At 37.9% G+C, this 22163-nt stretch overlaps 2 protein-coding genes across 2 annotated transcripts in view; one reads left to right on the top strand and one right to left on the bottom strand.

Annotated features, from left to right (window-relative positions):
* The window catches only part of LOC135084788 (WD repeat-containing protein 7-like), a 149378-nt gene that overhangs the window by 78601 nt on the left and 48614 nt on the right, over positions 1-22163 (bottom strand). The window lies entirely within an intron of this gene.
* LOC135084984 (pupal cuticle protein PCP52-like) lies at positions 1060-4164 on the top strand. The gene is made up of 2 exons (XM_063979744.1): positions 1060-1167; positions 3311-4164. Exons 1-2 carry the CDS (start codon positions 1123-1125, stop codon positions 4097-4099), a joined length of 834 nt encoding a protein of 277 aa, XP_063835814.1. The 5' UTR covers positions 1060-1122; the 3' UTR covers positions 4100-4164.

Below are 22163 nucleotides of genomic sequence, written 5' to 3'. Positions count from 1 at the left end.
AAACATTTGTATGAAAAAATCTAAGCCACGTAAGATAGACGCTTGAAATTTGGCATGCAGGTACCTTAGTAAATTTAAAGCTTAGTTACAACAGGATATTGCAAAATTCTCACGGGAACGGGAGTTAGCGGGAAAAAACATTTGTATGAAAAAATCTAAACCGCGTAAGTTAGACGCTTAAAATTTGGCATGCAGGTACCTTAGTAAACTTAAAGCTTAGTTACAACCGGATATTGCAAAATTCCCACGGGAACTGGAATTAGCGGGAAATTCCTTTTGTATGACTGACTCACTGACATACCCACGCACAGCCTAAACGGCTAAACGTAGGCACTTGAAATTTATAAGGGACGTAGCTTAGGTACCGTAGAGGTGCACTAAGAAAGGAATTCCCGAAATTCCCACAGGAACAGGAATTACCGGGAAAATCCTTTTGTATGAAAAATCTAAACCGCTTAAGTTAGACGCTTGAAATTTGGCATGCAGGTCCCTTAGTAAACTTAAAGCTTAGTTAAACAGGATATTGCGAAATTCCAACGGGAACGGGAGTTAGCGGGAAAAAACATTTGTATGAAAAAATCTAAACCGCGTAAGATAGATGAAGGGGGTAAAACGGGATCCACGCGTACGAAGTCGCGGGCGGCCGCTAGTATAAAATAATTAAAAAAAAGGTAGCCTTTATGGGGCACTTTACATGTCTCCTTATCTTTTGGGCCCTACCAGCGCTTCGAGACAAACATATGGCAAGCGCTGAGAAGAAATGCCGGAACAAACTCAGTCACCACTAATTGCCAGGAATTATCTAACGGTAGGAATAACCAAATTCGAGTACATCAAATATGTGCAGACTGAACTGACCACGCATCCTTGTCATCAATATATTCTCGAACCTTGTAGTACCCTTTGGACATAGGGGTATTTTTTTTATATGTAATAAAAATATAATTCCACAAGTAAACTTTAAACATCTAAAATTCGTACCCATATCTACTTTCGCTCTCTATCCGGAACCCGCCCTTAAGACCGCGTCGCCCTTGTCGTATTTTTTCTTCATTTTTCGTAGTTCCATCTCGGTCGTCCAGTGCTCTAAGATGGTCCGATATAAATACGGCGAGGCTCGGGATGGCAGCAATCAGTAGCCGCACATCCAGCACCATGAGAGTTCTGGTCAGTGTTCTAGTGTGTAGTGTGTTAAGTGTGTAAAAGATAAACTGGTTAATCGAAAATAGGCCTAAAAACGTGCCTGAAAACTAAGTAAACAAAACTCAATTGGAAATAATGCTATCTAGTACTTCAATCTAATTATTTGACTAAAGCAAGATCAGTGAAATGAAATGTACCGTACAGAAATTCTTGTATTTCGGAAAATATAATCAAAATTCTCAAAATTTAAAAAAAAACTCATACATAAAACAAATCACTTGTGTGACTGCATTCACTTTGATGAAACCGCAGACTGCAGAACACATCCAGTGTGGCAAATCCTTAAATCTTCACCTAATAACGCCTAAAATTTCAATATAGCATTCAAAATAGAATTATTTTCAGAATAGAATTGGAAGACGTAGCGTGGGCAGGCCTCATACTAAGTGGACCGCCGATCTAGTAAAGGTCGCGGGAAGAGCCTGGACGCAGGACCGTTCATTGTGGAAAACCTTGGGGGAGGCCTTTGTCCAGCAGTGGACGTCATTTGGCTGAAACGAACGAATTCAAAATAGCCACCAAAAGGCTTGTAACTTCATGGGTTTAATATAATAATATCTCTAAAGATATATCCATGGTACCTGAAAATTATTTTGACTCCATTAATAACTAAGTCACAGTAAAATGCTATGGATGTAATACGCTATGGACTTGTAATATGGGGAAACTGTTGTGAGATTGAAACATTATTTAAAATACAGAAAAAATGTATCCGTGCAATGTGCAACTTAGAGCCACTGGACACCTGTAAGCCATGGTTCATCAAATTAAATCTTCTTACTTTGCCATGCTTGTACATATTTGAAATGGGATTATTTGTAAAAAAATACCCATATTTCTTTACAAAATATAATGATAGCAAATTATACAGCCGCAGGCACCCTAATAGACTAAAATATCCAGCCATTAGGACTGAATTGTACAGAAAAAATTGTTTCATAATGGCAATCAAAATATACAATAAGATACCTGTTAACATTTCTGACTTACCTATAAATCTATTTAAAAACAGATTGAAAAATTGGCTAGCAGAGAAATGCTTTTATTCTGTTACGGAATTTTTAAATTATAAATGAATTGTAAACTTAAAAAATGACATGTATTGAATTTATTTGGATCATTTGACATTATATAAAATAATATTGACAATTAATTATGGACTATTGTTAATTTCAAAAGCGCTGTTGATACATACCTACTCGTACATGGATTTCGCATGCCGTAATTATAAATTTATTATTATTATTGACTATGAATTATGAAATGGCCTAATAAAAACGGATTATTTATAATATTATGTAAAATGCATGATTTGATAAAACTATTAACTATTAAGTAATTGACTATGAAATTTTTGCATGTCTTGTAGAAACATGTTGAACCTGATTGTTTTTATCTGACATCTGTATTGTACCATGTTCCTGTGCAAATAAATGAATTTGAATTTGAATTTAAAAATAATTCTTAACAATCGCGAAAGCATTCCTAGACAAAAGTTAGTTAGCATAAAAGTGAAAAATTATCATGCCGTCTCCCTTGAAACGTCTAGTATTGAAGAGTTGGTTTGGAATGCAATTTATTCTGAATACTGAATAACAAATGATAGACTACGTTATTTATTTGTTTACATTAAACACAATGTAAAGGATTAGTTAAAAGTTAAATTGGTTTTGAAATTAAATTATTGCTACAGTTATTTATCAACATTTTCTCGTATCTACATAAAACTTTGGCGCAAAATGTTTTAATTCTGGCTCAAGTGTTGAAGAAAATAAATTTTGAGCAGGTCTTATATTAGGTGTTAAAATAAATTGAATAGCATCAAGTTCATTGTCATTTAGAGAGGCTGTACTAATGTCAATGTCATTTAGAGTAGCAGTAATAAACCTGACTGAGCAATGCTGATGATTAAAAAAACAACCAACCAATTTATTGATCCTCTGATTCTCTCAAAATTCTTTTAAATTAGAGAAGCAGTTCCAGAGTGTAGAGGGACTACATTTGCCCACAGATTCTTTACGCTATCATCCTGTCTTGCGAATGTCAATCTAGCAGCTCCAATGGCTGATTGGAGTTCATCAAAATTAACCCTCCGTTTTGTCAACAGATTCTTTCCGCCGCCCTCTTGGCTTGCGCCACCGCCGCGCCCTCTGGCAGCCTCATAGCTCCCATCAGCCCCATCGCCCCCGTCGTAGCCGTCCCTGCCGTCAACTCCGGAGACCTTCAAGCCGCCCTCATCGACGCCAAGGTCCAAACCGAGGACTACCTCCGCTCCATCGCCGATAAGAACCGCGAAGTCGTCGAAGAAGTTGTGGTCGACCACAACGAGAAGGTGATCGAAGCTAATGATCAAGCTAAAGAAAGGAGTCTGGAGGCTTTCTGGGCTAATGAGGATAAAAAGTGGCAGGCTTTGAATGCAGCGCAAACAGCGCAGGCTCAACTGGACGGGGAGCTGGCTAGAGATTCCGATGCTGCAGCCAAATTTGCAGCAACAGTGTCAGCAGTGGCGCAGCCTGTGTCTCCGTTATTCTACACTCAGGGCTTCGTCACTCCCAACCTTAAGGTTGCTGAGGCACCCAAAGAGGAGAACAAAGCTGAGAAGGTAGAAGAAGCTAAATCTGACTCCGTCCAAGTCGAATCTGCGAATGTGAAGACTGCTGAAGCTAGCGCTGAATCTCCCAAGCCCGAACCAGTCAAGATTGAAACTCCAACTAAATACATCGTTGGGCAAACCCCTCTTTTGTCGACTTACCCCATTGTCCCTACCCTGAAGTTCGTCCCACAAATCCAACCCTGGGGATCAGTGGCGTACGTCCAGCCCGCTCTGAACACGGTGGCTGCAGTTCCATACCCCGGCCAAGTCTTGGCTCCCACCGTCCTCAAAACTGTTTGGTAAGACTGATGATGTATAAAAGGTTTACGTTTAGGCTGAATTCGATAATAAATTGTGATTGAATTCTATTGGTGAGTTTTGTTTTATTTTCAAAGGAATTCATGTTTGATCAATATTCCTATCTCATTTTTCTTGATTCTTATTTGGGTCTATTTTCTACCAGTATCTGACTAGAATTTTGTCATATTGGGCTTTAATTATTAGGAATGATAAATGACAAATAAAACGATTTCTTCTTTAAATCGATTTAAAACAACAAAGGTCATGAAATAATGATGACAATAATTCCAATGATTTAGAGACAAGAAATCAGCTGATACTGAGAATCGGTGGAAAAAACTCCGTTAAACTTTGTCAAGAATTTTATTTTTTACAGGAAACCCAATTTACAACATCGATAAAGTTCATAACCTCTTATTTACCATTTATGTGAGTTACGAAATTATTCATGTTAGCTGAAATAATTAGTTAACACCTTTTTATTCTTGTCTTACACTGACTCATACAGTTTTATTTCTTATTAAACTACATTTTTAGCATAGTAATTGTGCTACCGAATCCACATTCCCTGATGCTAATCATAGAGCGTTTTTGTATTATAATCAGAGCACCAATTATTTAATGAATCAAGGTCAATTAACTATAGAAATACCTTTATTTAAACATGATTAGCGATTAAACAGGCTTTATCATTCAATCTTGATTCCATATACAAAAAACTTAGTTTGTTCATTACTTAAATTTTTGTGGAATCAGTTTTAAAGAATTTTGGCTAAAAGATAGGCAGTTCTTTGTCGCAAATAGAGGTTGAAAAAGTGTATAAAATAGTTAAGATGGACATCATCATCATCATCAAGTCATTTAGTCTCCACTCTAGGAGAAAGATCTGCTTTAATTTACCAGAGGCAAAAGGGAGGTTAAGATTAACCATGTTTTAAAACAAACCTTTACCGAAATTCATGCAAACAAAACCACGATCAGAAGGCAGTAAACACATAATAAAAATATCTTATACATATACCAAATTACTATGTTAATTTGACATACAGGAAAAGTTTTTAGTACGCCTCTAATAGGCAAATTGAATCTGTATTGCTTCCGAAACCGGTAGGTCTTTCAACTAAGAATGTTACATTAAATTATAAATAGAGATATTAGGACACATTAATGTCATTTTTAGGGTTCCGTACCTCAAAAGGAAAAAACGGAACCCTTATAGGATCACTTTGTTGTCCGTCCGTCCGTCTGTCAAGACCCTTTTTCTCAGGAACGCGTGGAGGTATGAAGCTGAAATTTATATCAATTACTCAGGTCTACTGTCCCTTGAAGCTGTGAAAAAATCAAACTTCTAAGCCAACGCAATCAAAAGATACAGCCGTTTATGCCGCAAATTTTCGACACTTGCAAGGGAATCAAAACCTACAGGGTGCTTCCCGTGAACTCAGAATCTTGAAATTTGGTACGAAGCAACGTCTTATAGCATAGATAAAGGAAAAATTACGAAAACCATAAATTTTTAGTTACATCACATAATATATATTTTTTTAATAATTTTAAACTTACTACCCATTTCCTCATAAACGCGTAGAGGTATTAAATTGAAATTCATACCAAATACTTAGGTCTATAATACCTTTACGCTGTAACAAAATCAAACTTCTATGTCAACGCAATCAAAAGAAACAGCAATTTAAGCTGCATATTTTGAAACTCGCAAGTACTCGCAAGGGAATCAAAACCTAAAGGGTACTTCCAGTCGACCTAGAATCTTGAAATTTGGCATGAAGCAACGTTTTATAGCACACATAAAGGAAAAATTCCGAAAACCTTAAATTTTTAGTTACATTACAAAATATATATTTTTGAATAAATATAAACTTATGAATTTCATTTAGCAATAAAAATACCATAGTTATGACTCGATTGTCGTAATGAACGAACTTTGTAAACCTTGCAGGTTTGTACGGAACCCTCGGTGCGCGAGTCCGACTCGCACTTGGCCGGTTTTTATTCGTATACTAGTTAATTGGAGTGGGCAGTTTAAGTGGTTGTATATTTTTAAGTAAAAAAATAGTTATACGCCTATGTAATCTAGTGGCAAGAGCACCTATCTCAGACCCAGAGAGCTCCCGCAAAAATGTCTGCTCGTTTTGGTTTGTTGTAGGGCTACTATTTAAGGTTCGGCCAAACCAACACGATCACACGCGACCAGACTTAAATGCATTGATCGCCATCGCTGCACGCCGGCTGATCGCGTGTGATCGCGTAGATTTGGCCGAACCTTTAGTTAGTAAGGTCTGGCTAGCTATCACCATCTAAGCATGTATCCATGACAGCAAAATGTTAACAGCATTGTTGTAGTATACCAGCAGTTGGATTTAAGATTGGGAGTGTTCCCACCTCTAGCTGTTCCCACCGCTGCAACTCCTGTGTAAGAGGTAAGATAGTCAGTTCCTCTGTGGTTGAGGTTTCCGGGTGAAGCTCGCTTCCACCTTCGGCCTGATCATCGCTTTCCATCAGGTGAGATGCAGGCCAAGAGCTTCTCCGTTGTAGATGGTTTTAAGTAAAAAAAGAGTAAATAATAAGTAGTCAGTACTTTGTACATAAAGTTAAATATAGGATATAAGAATTTTGGACGCAGTAAAATTTTATTACGCCGATATACCGGGCGTTAAAATGTTTTATTATGTGTACTTACATACATAATGTTCTGCTTAAAGTTTCAAGGTGAGTCGTTATAAAATTAATTTATTTCAAACTGATTTGGAACAAAACTGACTCATTAGAACATGTTTTACAACGTATAAGTTGTGCGAAGTAATTGGCTGACATTTCCATTTTAGGGTTCCATTTATAATAAGAAAGCTGTAATTGGGTGTGTAATAAAATCTTGACAACATTTTTTCAGCTATCAACCGGGCGATATGGTAATCGTTGGGGGAGGCCTATGTTCAGCAGTGGACGTCCTGTGGCTGAAATAATGATGATGAATTTTTAGAGCTGTTGTATATGTTTTGATTGGAAATGTTTAAAATAATAAATAAATACAATTTATTAGGTGACTACGGAACCATTCACTGCGTATGGCTTAGCACGCTCTTAACCAGGTTTAGTTTTTTATTATTAGGTATTAGGTGTATATGTTTTGATTGGAAATGTTTAAAATAATAAATAAATACAATTTATTAGGTGACTACGGAACCATTCACAGCGTATGGCTTAGCACGCTCTTAACCAGGTTTAGTTTTTTATTATACCTAACCAACTTCAAAAGTATCGCTCTACATTATTTATGTTAAATGTGTGTATTGATTATTTCATTTGCCTAGAAAATAGGCGTTATAGGAACATTATCTGTATCAATCAATCGACAAATACAGGGTGACAATACGTTTTACGTATTTGAGGACAAGGAGAAGAATTTATAAGAAAGAAAGAAAGAAAAGTATTTATTCGATGCAAGTACACAACAAGATAAGAGTAAATTTATAGGTAAGTAAATCATAAGAGTACCATTCAGACAGTTTTTAAGTACTTCTTTCTTAAATACCGGCTCAGGACTGTCAACTGAAGAAGGACAGATAGCAATCCTGGATCCTATGAGTTATAGTTATTTTATTTATACAGTGTTAAATTAAAGATATTTCCATTCTTTGAAAATCAGATTTTACTTAGTTAAAAAGGCAATACACAATTAAAACCTCGTGGAATCGTGGTAAACACTTATTAGTGTTGAAGATGCCGGGTCTGGCTTCCACTTTTGGCCTGATTAAACACTTGCCATCCGGTGAGATGCAAGCCCAAAAACTTTCCCCATTTCGATTCAAATACTTATTTATTAAACTAAGGTTGGATTTACCTGTGGTGACATAAATATTAATTATACTCATTTAAAATAAATATATTGTCTATCTATCTCTAAATAAACAACACATGGTCACCCTACCACCGACACCAACCTTATCCAATGACAGTAGAGCCATACATTCGCTGGATGCCTGAATGGCTAACTACATTCTTGTGTGAGTTGTATGTAATGCCGGTGACAAATTATCATGTTACCTGTCTATGTAATGATATACTTTATGATACTTTATGCGCTTAGTTTTATGTTGTTTTCAGTCTTTATGACAAATATTGACAGTGTAGGCCAAAGGTTTTGATCTACTGATCATTGAATTAACAGACCAGTTAAATTGCAGGTCCAATAACAGTTTAACTTTCCCCCGGGACAAACTTGAGCTTCACTGGTTGTGGAGGTGGAGTTGCTGTGGTGGGAATAGTCCCGTAATTAACAGACCAGTATTTTTACCAACACAACGGGATAGCTCCCAGGTTCAGTTTCTAAATTGATATTTTTGAACCTGCTAATCTTTTAACCAAGCTTGATCTTTTCATATGAAATCCTTCAATAGGAGAAGGCAAGCATCTCTCCAGGTGGAAAGTGATGATCAGGCCGAAAGTGAAAGCGTTACACCCACTATAGTATAGTGATTATACCAATTGGTCTGGATATTGACCTACTGTATGAAGTGACGAAGGATAGTTATTTGCGAGTCAAAGTCAAAAATGTTCTTTATTTGTTTAGATAGACTATTATAAGTAATACTAGCTTTCCGCCCGCGGCTTCGCCCGCGTGGAATTTTGTCTGTCACAGAAAAACTTTATCGCGCGCGTCCCTGTTTCAAAAACCGGGATAAAAACTATCCTATGTTCTTTCCCGGGACTCAAACTATCTCTATGCCAAATTTCATCAAAATCGGTTGCGAGGTTTAAGCGGGAAAGCGTAACAGACAGACAGACAGACAGAGTTACTTTCGCATTTATAATATTAGTTGGGATAGTTGGGATTTACTTACAATAATCGACAAATTGAAAGTTGCTTTTGCCCTTGAAGAGCCTTCACATGTCTCATAATCTTTTTGCCCTACCAGCGCTTAGAGACCTACATTTGGCAAGTGCTGAGAAGAAGCGCCGTAATAAACCTATTATGTAGGTACCTAAGTAACTTATATTAATAAACCAGACAATCTTATATCATTCTCACCTTCATACAATATTGTTGTTTTCAAGTAAAACGTATTTATCAGTGTCGTAATAACATGGTTGCGATACTTGCGATACTGGCCTAGCGCCAAAGGTGGCCAAAGGCCTATTTAACTGGGCATTGGACAACTTCGATTGTTGAACTAGAATTATGGCCTATAGACTTTGCCTACGCCTACGGATTTACTAGATCGAAACTTCTAGAATTACCTTTCTTATGAAGAAAAGCTTTCTAAGAAATAACTTGTCTTCTCTAAGATTTTTTTTAATACCTACATCTTATTCTATGAGGTTTTATGGTATTTCTTTAATTTATTGAACTTTCCCGCTTTGCAGGAAGTCAATAATATATTTCGAACTACGCCTAAGATATTCTTCTGATTAAATTCGTTACTGATTCCAACACAGTATATCTTTCGCTTATACAGAAGCTCAAAGTTGCACAGCGTGCTATGGAGAGGGCTATGCTCGGTGTTTCTTTACGAGATCGAATCAGAAACGAACTAAAGTCGCTGACATAGCCCGAAGGATTAGCAAGCGGAAGTGGCAATGGGCAGGGCACATAGTACGCATAACTGAGGGGCCATAGTCCAATAAAAATAATGTTTGGAAGGTAGTTGAAATGTCGTTTTTCATTGCTAAGACCAAGTACAGCAAGTGCTAAAATTGTTTTAGAACAAGTTAAGGAAAACTGAAAGTTCTTTTTCTATGGGATGTGGATTTCTAAGAAGGTGTTTTTAATTTTGGCATATCAGCTAGTATGAAATCCTTTTGGATAAATCAACTACTCGTACCTACTACTAGTCAATGACTAGTCTAGAATGCTTGCATTAGTATGTTCGAGGCGTAAAGCGGAACTGCAAGGCGATTTACATTAATTTGGACTTGCTATAGGTCGGGTAATATGGTTGCATTCTTTGTAAGTATATTCGTGTGAAGGTTGGGTTATACAATATTTATCTATTCTATTATAAACATTATTTATTTGAGCTGAACGATAACATATTGTTTACAAAAAAATCTAAATTGCACCCCATTTATTTTTAATAAAGATAGGTACTTCATGTGTTCGCATATTTGGCCCTTATGCCCATTTTCACCATCAATCCCAAATTTTTAAGGGTCACTTAAAAATTTGGGATTGATGGTGAAAATGGGCATTAGTCTTCTTTTAGGGAAGATATCGATCCTTAATTTTGAACTCTTGTTCTTCTGATTAATTTCGTTGCGGATCCAAAGACAGTTTAAGGACAAACTTGGTCTTCACTGGTTGGGTGTTTATTGGCGGTCAAGCTGTAGATCCTGGCTACACAGGAGTTGCAGCGGAGGGAACGAGAGGTGGGAGTAGTCCCGTAATAATAACTCAGCAGGAGGGTCGAAACACTTATTTTTGACTCTGTCGGAACCACATGACCATTTTTGCGAGTATATTTCACACTTTTTGCGTATGAAAACGTGACGCCTATTACAAATAGTACATTCACGGATGACAGACAGATTTCAAAAGTCCCTTGCACAATGAAAAGAAATGTACCATTTCTGAATCACTCTATATTATTCGTATCACGAGCGAAACCGGGTGACCGGGGCGAGTGACGTAAGTGTACATGACGAGAATTGGATGATAAGTCATACTGTGAGTTCGATGGAAATGATAAGGTTTGTGAAAATCCCTTCTAGATGGACTGACAACTTGCAAAGTCGCCTGGGAAAAGCTGTATAAAACAAGCTGAAAACAGGGCGTGTAAAGGTTAAAATGGCGCTTACTGGGGGAGGCCTATGTCCAGCAGTGGAAAATTATAGGCTCATGATACGATTTTGCAGAGATCAAGCCGTCTTCCGAACTGGATCCCCGTCAATTAAATGCAGAGAGTACCTATACATACATCTATACTGAAAATGAAAATGAAATGAAAAATGAAAATGAGGGGGTAATCTCGGGATCTACTGAATCGATTTTAAAAATTCTTTCACCAATAGAAAGTCACATTATTGCTGAGTGTCATAGGTTATATAAAAAACCGAAAAATTCGCGAAAAACGCGGGCGGAAAGCTAGCAGCAAATAAAATTATCAGAGATCTTTTTTTTTTTTAATTTTTATGCAGAACAAGGCAGATGTTTTTACCGCCTGATATTCAGTGAGATGCAGTCTAGAATGGTAAATATTTGCCCTGCAAGTGCGTATTCACCTTGAAAAGATCAGTCAAAAATACTACGTCATCATAACATAACAAATTAACCCTGCTAATGCTTCGGGACTAGTTGGTTCGGTTCGAGGTAAACGTTAATCAGAAGTAATTGATGCCCATTTTTGGTAGGAACTTTTTATCTGTAGGTAATCTTTTTTTTTTTTAACTACAACGAGGAAGCTCTTGGCCTGTATCTCACCTGATGGTAAGTGACGATCAGGCCGAAGGTGGAAGCGAGCTTCACCCGGAATCCTCAACCACGGAGGAACTGGCTATCTTACCTCTAACTGCCGGAACACAACAATGCTGTTAACATTGTTGTTATGGCGACAGACTTAGGTAAGATGGTGGTAGCTAGCCAGGCGGACTTAGAACAAGCCCTACCACCAACCAAACCGAACAGAAAAATCTGCTCCCACTGGGAATCGAACCCGGGACCTCTGCGTCTGAAGCAGGTGGTCTTACCACTAGACCACAGAGGCGGTTAAATCTTTGTCTTCTGTAATGCAAATAAATGTTTCATCTATCTATCTACAGTCAAAATATGTCATCGTTCAAGTCTTTCTCATTACCCCACTGTCACCTGAATAGTTGTATTGACAATAAACAACAATATGACAGTCAGCTGGTAGTCTGGTACTAAAATGTCAAACGCCCACAACTAGCGCTGTGACAGACTTGAGACCTAAAGACTAATAATAATTAAATTGAGTTCTTTATGAAGAATCAGTTCTTTTTAGGACGCGTCCGTGTCCAGGTCGTCATTGAGTGTTTTAACCCTAATAGGACAGAGGGAAGTTTAAGAGTTAGAACTCGTGACTGAGTCCGTCCAAAAGAACATCGGCGAAGTGGCAATGGGCAGGGCACATGTACGCAGAACTGACGGCCGATGGAGCAGCAAGGTTCTGGAGTGGAGGTCACGTACTGGAAAACGCAGCTTGGGACGTCCGCCACAAGGTGGACCGACGACATGATAAAGGTAGCAGGAAGGTGCTGGATGCAGGCCGCTACCAACCGTGCGATGTAAAAGTCATTGGGGGAGGCCTATATTCAGCAGTGGACGTCCTGTAGCTGAAATGATGATGACTGAAAAGACTCAAAGGACTCTAGACTCGAAAGATAAAATGCGGCGATTCACAAGCTACCGAGACAAGAGACAGAGACATAAGTTAAATAACGATCGTGGTCTTCCGGTTAAAGGATCTCTTGATTGTCTCTGCCGCTTTAATAGTCTCAACTCATGCTAAATGCTTTGAGTCTCTTTTACAACACTATTCACAAGTTGCGACGGTCGGTTGTTATTTCCTCAGACTTAGACATAAAATGATTTGCCTCTGAGAAGACTTAAAGGACTCGAACGATTGAAGACTCGAAGGACTCTAGTGAGACTGTGGTTCAGTGCGTACCACAGCCCATGAAAAATGCTTAAACCGGTCCTATACCGAGATTCCAGACAGCAATAGGAAAGTCATTGTGTCTCGTCCTAAATTCCTGATCAATACTTAGGCATACGAAAGGTTGATTCTCAAACTTAAGACTGGAATACCCAAATCTTGTACAACACTATTCAATAAAAAAAACTTAAAGGACTCAAACGACTGAAAATAAAATATAAAGGCCCAAAAAGTTTCAAATGACTGAAAAAACTCAATGGTCTCAAGTCATGCAAAATGCTTTGAGTCTCATTATGACTGAAAAGCCCAAATCATTTACAACACTATTCACAAGTTGCAACGGTCGCTTGTTATTTCATCAGACGCTGGAAACGCCCTATCAAAATAGCATTCCTTTAGCCTGAATAGTGGGCCGATATTATTGACCGAAATAATTTGGTATCAAGAGGTAATCGTTTGTAATTAAATAAATCAATTAACTGCTTCATAATCTTATTAATATTATAAATGACAAAGTTTGTATGGAATTGTTACTCTTTCACACAAAAACTACTGAAGCATTTTGATGAAACTAAGTATTATTCTTTATACATGAAGCCACGATAACCAAACGGTCGCGGTGATCGGACTGGCCGACATAAGTCATGATCCGAGAAACGCGTGGGTTCGAATGTTCCATGGTGAACCCACTCGTAACACAAGCATATAGTTCAACGAGGGTTTAACGGGATTATTAGTAAATTGCTAATATTCTTAAAAAAACAACAGAAAAACATGGGGTAGGTATAATTTATAACAATCTGTGACAAATTTATTTCACGCGGGCGAAACCGTGGACAAAAGCTAGTCACTAATAAAGGAAACTTCCCGAAAATACAATTAAGAATTATTAATAAAGTTTTAAATTAATTATAAATCAGTTTAAATTCTGTTCCATATGTTCAATGATCCGTAAAATTAGTGTGTTAGTTATTTTGTTGCTGTTATTGTTTGTTCAATTTAATCAATTTATTATAACTCTATCATCATCGCTCTGATTAATAACATGTAATCGTTAAAAATTGGCAGCACAAAAGAAAACCCTTTTAAGTTTATTTGCGACAAAAAGAAACCCTAGCTTTTCCCTTCATCATCATCATTTCAGCCACAGGACATACACTGCTGAATATTATAGGCTTCCCCCAATGACTTCCACATCGCACGGTTGGTAGCGACCTGCGTCCAGCGCCTCCCTACTTTTTTTAAAACCTGTTTATCTTTATTTCAAGATTTAATTGAATAGATTTAGCGTTTTAAGCAACTAAAAATATAATTTTACTAGCTTTTGCCCGCGGCTTCACCCGCGTGAAATTTAGTGTCATAGATCGGCATAAATTATAGCCTTTAAGTTAATCTGGGTTACAAACAATGATACTGTAAAGTTTCAACAAAATCCGTTCAGTAGTTTTTGCGGGAAAGAGTAACAAACATCCAGAAATCCAGACATCCAGACATCCAAACTTTCGCATTTATAATATTAGTAGGACAATCAAATACCGATTGATTTTTAGGTTTAGAAAATCAATTTTGAAAATTAGTTTTACTAAAATTTTTATAGCTCATTGATCACAAGATTGCAGAATAATATTCGCGCGATATTTACACAAAGTAACATTGAATTAACTAGTTCTGTTAAATACATAATGAAAGCAACAGCTGGTATCGTTTCATCAGCCGGGCGGCCTTTGGCGAGCTTTGATAACTCCTTATCAAGTACTTGCTGATGTTATCAGAAGGAAATAACTGATGGATACATATATCATAAATGTGGAGAAACATAGAATAGTATGAGTAGTGTAAAGGCCTTGATATTTTTTTAACAATATGCACTAATTAGACACAAATTATATTTAGAGCTTGTGCTATAGCGACTTCAATGAATCGCAAAGAAAAGGTAGAAAAACTAAAATAATTCAAGCTTTTTATCTATATCTATAAAAAGCGAAAGGCCACTGACTCATTCATTACGAAATCTCAGAAACTGCAAGTGCTAGGAGTCTAAAATTTTACATGGGGGTTCCTTTTAGAACTTAGGTGCTCGCTCACTAAGACAGGATTTTGCAAAATTCAAACCTTAAGTGGGTAAAACGGGATCCACGCGTACGAAGAGCGGGCGGCCGCTAGTTTTGAATAAATGTCAAATAAAAAAATATGCGTAGTTTTTTCAGTATGTTTTGTTTCATAAAGCTAGGTGAGGTACTTTTGAAGATATTGAAGATTTTCTAACAGACCCTTTTTCATTGCGGTCCAGTGTATTTATTTGACAGCCTGTAACGAACATATAAAAATGTCGCATAGCACCGCGAACACACCTTTCTTTACCCTCTTTTCTGCAGTCGGTTTACTAAGCAAATCCAACTTAATTAATCCTGTTATTCTTAATTCACTATCAGTATGCCAACAACGGCATAACTGTCATTTTATAGCCAACACATACGAATTGTGCATTACGATCCATACAAATTGAATGCCAATCACTTATGGCTGTTAAATAATTGCTAAGGGGCTGACTGTCACACCGTAGTGTAGCAACGAACGTACAGTGGTTTGGGCTGTGCGTTGATGAATCACTATGTCAGTCAATCAGTCAGTTACCTTTGAAATATTTAGATTTTAGTTCTTGAAAGTTTCCGCTAGGGGCGCTGTACAATCCGTCATACATTTAATGTCACTTTTTACGCAGTCGACATCGAATGCGTTTGACGTAAACTCACACTACGCCCCCAGGTCATGTAATATCAGGCCTGTTCATCTCCGCGAGTTTACATCGAAAACAAAACACGTACGATCATGACCCACCTACAGGATACTATTCGACAAAGCCTCACATACGAGCGAACATTGACTCACGCACGCGTATTCTTGTGTATGATGGAAGAAAATAAAGAAAATGGTGTACTAAAAATACTGTGCAGTATTTAACTGCCTAAATAATAATAAAAACACAGAATGTACTTTTTGAAGTTGCCTAAAGACACTGAGAGTTAAATAAGTAGTTAATATTATTCATGATAATTCATGCGAAAATCATGTATTTCCTCCGCCATTTTCCGCAGTTTGGCACCTCACGTCACATAATTTTACCGAAGTCATCCCTATAGCTTCGGCGCAGTGCCGATCACTGACGTTTGTCAACAAAATGGTGCTTGACTCTTGAGACAGGCTAAATTATACCATATTGTTAATGACATTGAGCATACATTTTTTTAAATACCTTCGCGAAGTAAAACTTCTGTACGTAGTACTTATTATTATTATTCTGTGGTAATATCCACCCTCTAATTTACCAGAGGCAAATGGAGGATTTGGCCTACACTTGCCACGCGGCCAGGCGTGTTGGGAAGGCCTGATGTTCGCATATTTGTTACTTAATCACCTCTTACGACACCCACGTGAAGAGTGGGCATCCTCCACGTAAATTAATTAATGTTATAAATAGTAAATCTTTAATTTGACATTTTATGACATGGATGAGTGGGACATTGTTGACATTTAGTCAGAATAACCAGCGCGTTGATAACTTTTCTATAGAAGTAATAATTTTTATTTTTTTCCCAAAAACTCGATAAAATCTGTCAATAAAATAAAATATTGACTGACACGGTCACGAGAATTAGTTTATTTGTTTTAAGTTAAAATTCATCCGCCAGATACATACATACTTTGATGCTATTGTCTATCTTTGTATACCTAGGGTCTAAACACTTATTTTTGTCATTTTGCACGTTCAAATCCTACTAATATTATAAATGCGAAAAATTGTGTGGATGTCTGGATGTTTGTTATTCTTTCACGCAAAAACTACTGAACGGATTTTGATCAAACTTTACAGTATTATTGTTTATAACCCAGAATAATTTATAGGCTATAATTTATGACGATCTGTGACAAACTAAATTTCACGCGGGTGAGGCCGCGGGCAAAAGCTAGTCTGTCAATAAAGTATAATATTGACTAAGATGGTCATGAGAATTAGTTTCTTTGTTTTAAGTTTTAATTTTTCAGCTGCCAGAATCAGTATTTCGGTGCTATTGTGGTCACAGCAGTATACCTAGGCTCTAGACACTTCTTTTTATTTTTTTGTATGTCCAAAAAGTCCAAATACAAGTAAAATCGTATTTCGTTCGTTTCAGCCAAATGACGCCCACTGCTGGACAAAGGCCTCCCCCAAGGTTTTCCATAATGAACGGTCCTGCGCTGCCCGCATCCAGGCTCTTCCCGCGACCTTTACCAGATCGTCGGTCCACCTAGTAGGAGGCAAATTCGTATTTACGTCGTTATTTTTGCCACTAGTGGCTGTAACATGATAGGTATCGGTTTAGCTGAATGCGGTCACAGTCACTGCCCAAAGGTGTTGATATCGTACATACAATGTTGCTCTGTGTGGTACCATCATTTTTTATAAGTTATTTATTTATTTAAAAGTTATATGCACATAAATCACGGTACATAAGGCGAACTTAATGCTATTCCGCATTCTCATCCAGCCAACCTTAGGGCCAAACTGAGAATAGAGTCATTTCCTTTTAAATACAGACATTGTTAATATTCATGTTTTCTTTTATTTCATTGACTTTCTGACGGTACTAAATCTCATTATGTTAAAGAATAAATTAAATTGGACGAATCCAGAACGAAAAAAAAATATTTTTTTGAATTCAGTGTTTCGTCCCAGTGGGACGAACCTGTTGTGGGACGAATCACTGAATACCTATCGACAGCAATACGATTATACGATACGCATCGGTGTGATTATACAGACGTCAAAACTCTAGTAGGTAATAAGGTATCTTTGTATAGTTGGAATAGGTGCTAATTTGCGACAAAAGGCTATCGTTTTATGTGTTGACTGTACTAGAGGGCGCTACGATCGCGTCAAATGTCGAGCATGCGTCGATACACTTCTTTTTTGCGCGTCAAAAGCTTCCTGCTCCACCCAACGGATCAGATTTGTATGTGAACATAGATATTGACTCTATTAGATATGACAATCAAATTATTTTTAAGTCTATACTTAATTGAGTGTCAAATTATTACAAGTCTATAACTGAGTAAAGACAGAACTGACAGCCGATGGGGCAGCAAGGTTCTGGAGTGTACCGGAAAACGCACCGTGAGACGTCCACCCACAAGGTGGACCGACATCGTAAAGGTAGCAGGTAGGCGCTGGACGCAGGCCGCTACCAACTGGGCAGCATGGAAAGCATTGGGGGAGGCCTATGTTCAGCAATGGACGTCCTATGGTTGAGATGATGATGATGAACTGAATCTATCAAATTCCATACAAAAAACAGCCAGTTACTGCTATGGTAACGGTTGAAGTAGGCTGGTGCAACTGAGCCCGAAAACTAAGGACGAGAACTATTGCCGACAAACTGAAATGCAGTTTGGCAAGTGTATCTTTATATTTATTTTGATGTGTGTGTATCCTTTTGTGAACAATAAATAAAAAAAAATAAAAAAACAAAAAACTGAGTGAGAACATCGAACAAGACGTTCAAGATAGAATCAAATGGCGGCGCATGATTGGGAAAGCCGCCTTAAATACTTTTTTGTATTTAAAGATAAAAATACCAATACAAATAGACCGGGAATGGAACCCACAACTTTTGACATAGTAGTTCAGTTGAGGACTTTTCCCACCTTTCGTTCCCACCGCCACAACTCCTGTGTAGCCAGGATCTACAGCTTGACCGCCAATAAAAATTTTCAGTACGCGCACCACTAGGTCACACCTAGTATATAATTAATCAGTATAGATATTAATTGCATTTCATTATCTACCTAAATGGGCAGCTAACACCATTGACTTATAATTTGCAACTGATTTAAAATAGCACTTAATATTAGAGCAGAAAACCCAATTAGCTTAAGATTAGAGTTTTAATTCAAAATCAGCAAATAGTATATTGATTAAGTTAGCGATTTAGAATTCCGTTTTTAATTCAAAATAAATAAATAAATGTAATTTGGTCTGTTATGTTTTCGATTTGTCCTAAATCAAAAAATCATAATCAAAATCAAAAATATTTATTCAGTTTAGACCACAAGTGGCACTTATGAACGTCAATAGAAAATAATAAAAAAAGAAAAGGTAGCCCTTATGGGGCACTTTACATGTCTCCTTATCTTTTGGGGCCTACCAGCGCTTCGAGACAAACATATGGCAAGTGCTGAGAAGAAACGCCGGAACAAACTCAGTCACCACTTATTGCCAGGAATTATCTAACGGTAAGAATAGTCAAATTTAAGTACATCAAATATGTGCAGACTGAACTGACCACGCATCCTTGTCATCAATATAGTCTCGAACCTTGTAGAGTACCCTTTGGACATAAGGGTATTTTTTATATGTATCTTAAATTTGTTTATTGGCAATTCGACAAGGTTGTGTGGTATTTTGTTAAATATGGTAATACATTTCCCCAAGAATGAATTACCTATCTTATGCAACCTAAATGATGGAACAGCAAGTTTATTCTTATGTCTCGTGTTAAATGAGTGGACGTCACTTTTCTTAGTAAATAAATGTATATGTTTACGGACATACATAATGTTATCAAATATGTATTGCGAAGCCACAGTCAATATATTGATTTCTTTAAAAACTTCTCTAAGCGAGTCACGTGGTTTAAGACCGTTGGTTTAAGACTAAAAAAGTCAAACAAAAATCCTTCCATTGTGGATCATCATTATTTCAGCCGCAGGACGTCCACTGCTGAACATAGGCCTCGATCAATGCTTTCCTCCGTGATTCTCAGATTGACTGGATTCATAGCATATACTCAAATCGAAATTAAATATTTCACAGATACAAGTGATAATTTAAAACCATTTATTGTTTCTGTCAAAATGAATGCTCTACAAACTAACAATAAACAAGTAATTTTGTTGTAATTGTAGCTTATTTTGTCAGTGAGATGCGGATTTAGTTCAATATTATTTGAACGTAGACTGAGGATGTTTAGACAGGCCAATTGTAAAATTATAGAACCAATTTTTTTATGCATGACAAGGCAGGTATTTGACCGCAATCGGACCTGGTGTGTGGTAAGATGCAGTCTAGGATGGTACATATCTACTTAATACATAATTACAATTACTACTAATATTATAAAATCAGCTAAGTGACTCCCACAGGAAAGGATCCACAACTTCCATATTATCCTCATCATCATCATTTTAGCCATAGGACGTCCACTTCCCCAATGATGAGATTACAATTATTCCACACTATCTTATAAGATTAAAATCCATTATTACAATTTTTAATGAGTTTCTAGTTTAAAACTTATTACTTGAAAATATCATCACCAAAACATGCTGTAGGTAGACAACGTGACTAGGGAATGCAGAACCGGTTAATCGGAAACCGAAAAATCGGAAAAACCGCCCTTTTTCGACGAATTCTAAAACCGGTTTTAAAAATCGAAACCCGGATTTAAATCGGTTTTTCTATCGGTATACACGTAACAAATTCCATAAATAAGCAATATCATTTTATTATAATATAACCTGGGTATTTTGATATTAGACGAATATTTGGTTATTTTACAATTTATAACTTGGCAACATTGTCACTTGGTTACTCCGTCGTTTACCTTTGAACGGGGAATCCCCGATAATTATTTAAGACTCGTACCGCCCGCGCCCGCCACCTGACATGACCCACCCCGCGATTCAGATAGTTGGTGATTATTGCAGTGAATAATTAACCTAATGTGTGAGTGAATTGAACAGTTTTTATTTCTGAATTGTTTTGAACATTGAATCTCATTTATTTGCGATATCTGTAGAAGCTTATTACTGTAATACTTAGTGGTTTGAAATTTTACAGAAATACCACCTAACGTTCACAAATAAAGCTTTTTACATTTTATTCTACTTTTTAATTTAAGATATTGCTTATATCAATCGTAATTGTAAACAAATACGTTTTTACGTACATGGTGGTAATTAACAAAATACTAAACCGACAGAGTAATGAATTTTAAAAACGTATTCGTTGACAATTATTACGTACAATGGAGATAAACTACCATCCCTTGAGTTAAATTTAGCTTATTCATTATTCAGACGACTGGAATAAGGGGCTTTTAATTACTGTGCCAAAGAAAGGGGACCTAAGCCAGTGTAGCAATTGGAGAGGTATCACTTTGCTCTCGATACCGTCAAAGGTTTTCTGCAAGATTATCTTGGATAGGTTATCGGGGGCCGTTAAACCTCTTTTGCGTAGGGAACAGCCTGGCTTCCGCCCGAACCGCTCGTGCACCGACCAGATCAATACTTTGCGTATCATCTTGGAGCAGGCATCAGAATGGCAAAGGGAAGTCTATCTTACCTTTGTAGACTTCGAAAAAGCCTTTGATACGCTAAAGTGGGCAAGCATATGGTCGCGACTCGCTGACTTGGTGTCCCGCCGAAAATTATCGATCTACAGAACGCCATCTACAAGAAATATTCTTGTAAAGTCACTCACGACGGCCTCATCTCCGAAGACATTGAGGTGCATGCGGGCGTCCGGCAAGGCTGCCTGCTTTCGCCGCTTCTCTTTTTGGTAGTCTTGGATGGAGTCATGTGTCGTGCATATCAAAACCAACGGCGTGGAATAGAGTGGGGTATAATCGGAGTCTTAGAAGACTTAGATTATGCCGATGACCTCTGTTTGCTGAGCCACACGCATCACGATATGCAATCCAAAATTGATGACCTACATCGAGAGGCGGGCATCACGGGGCTCAAAATTAACTGCCGGAAGACCCAAGAGATGCGATCTGGAGTGAGGAATTGCACACCATTACGGATTGGTGCAGAGGATGTGGAACGTGTCCACAATTTTACCTACCTCGGGAGCGTCGTGTCAGAGACTGGAGGTACCGAAGAGGACATCACTTCGCGTATTGCCAAGGCTAGAGCCACCTTCGCACAACTTCGCCCCGTATGGCAGTCACGGAAACTGACCCGAAGGGTCAAGATCAAAATTTTCGGGTCCAACGTTAAATCCGTGCTGCTCTATGGGTGTGAAACGTGGAAGGTCACCAAGGTCATCTCGCACCAGCTGCAGGTCTTCGTCAACCGCTGCCTTCGCCGAATTCTCGGCATATACTGGCCTGAGAAAATCTCCAACGTCGAGCTATTGGAACGCTGCCACGAAATTCCGATCGACCAGCAGATCAAGCGCCGCAAGTGGAACTGGATTGGCCACACTCTCCGAAGGGATCCCGATCACATCCCCAAGCAGGCTCTGGATTGGAACCCCCAAGGAAAACGCAAACGTGGTCGCCCCAAGCAAACTTGGCGGCGCACTGTGGCAGACGAGGCGAAGAAGATCGGCAAGACTTGGGGCGAGATCAAACACATAGCTCAAGACCGAACGCGATGGAGGACTGTTGTGGACG

This window comes from Ostrinia nubilalis, chromosome 27, assembly GCF_963855985.1.
Source record: "Ostrinia nubilalis chromosome 27, ilOstNubi1.1, whole genome shotgun sequence".
In the NCBI taxonomy this organism is placed as follows: Eukaryota; Metazoa; Arthropoda; class Insecta; order Lepidoptera; family Crambidae; genus Ostrinia; species Ostrinia nubilalis.
Note: the sequence above shows the minus strand (reverse complement) of the source record. Positions and strands in the feature narration are given on the sequence as shown.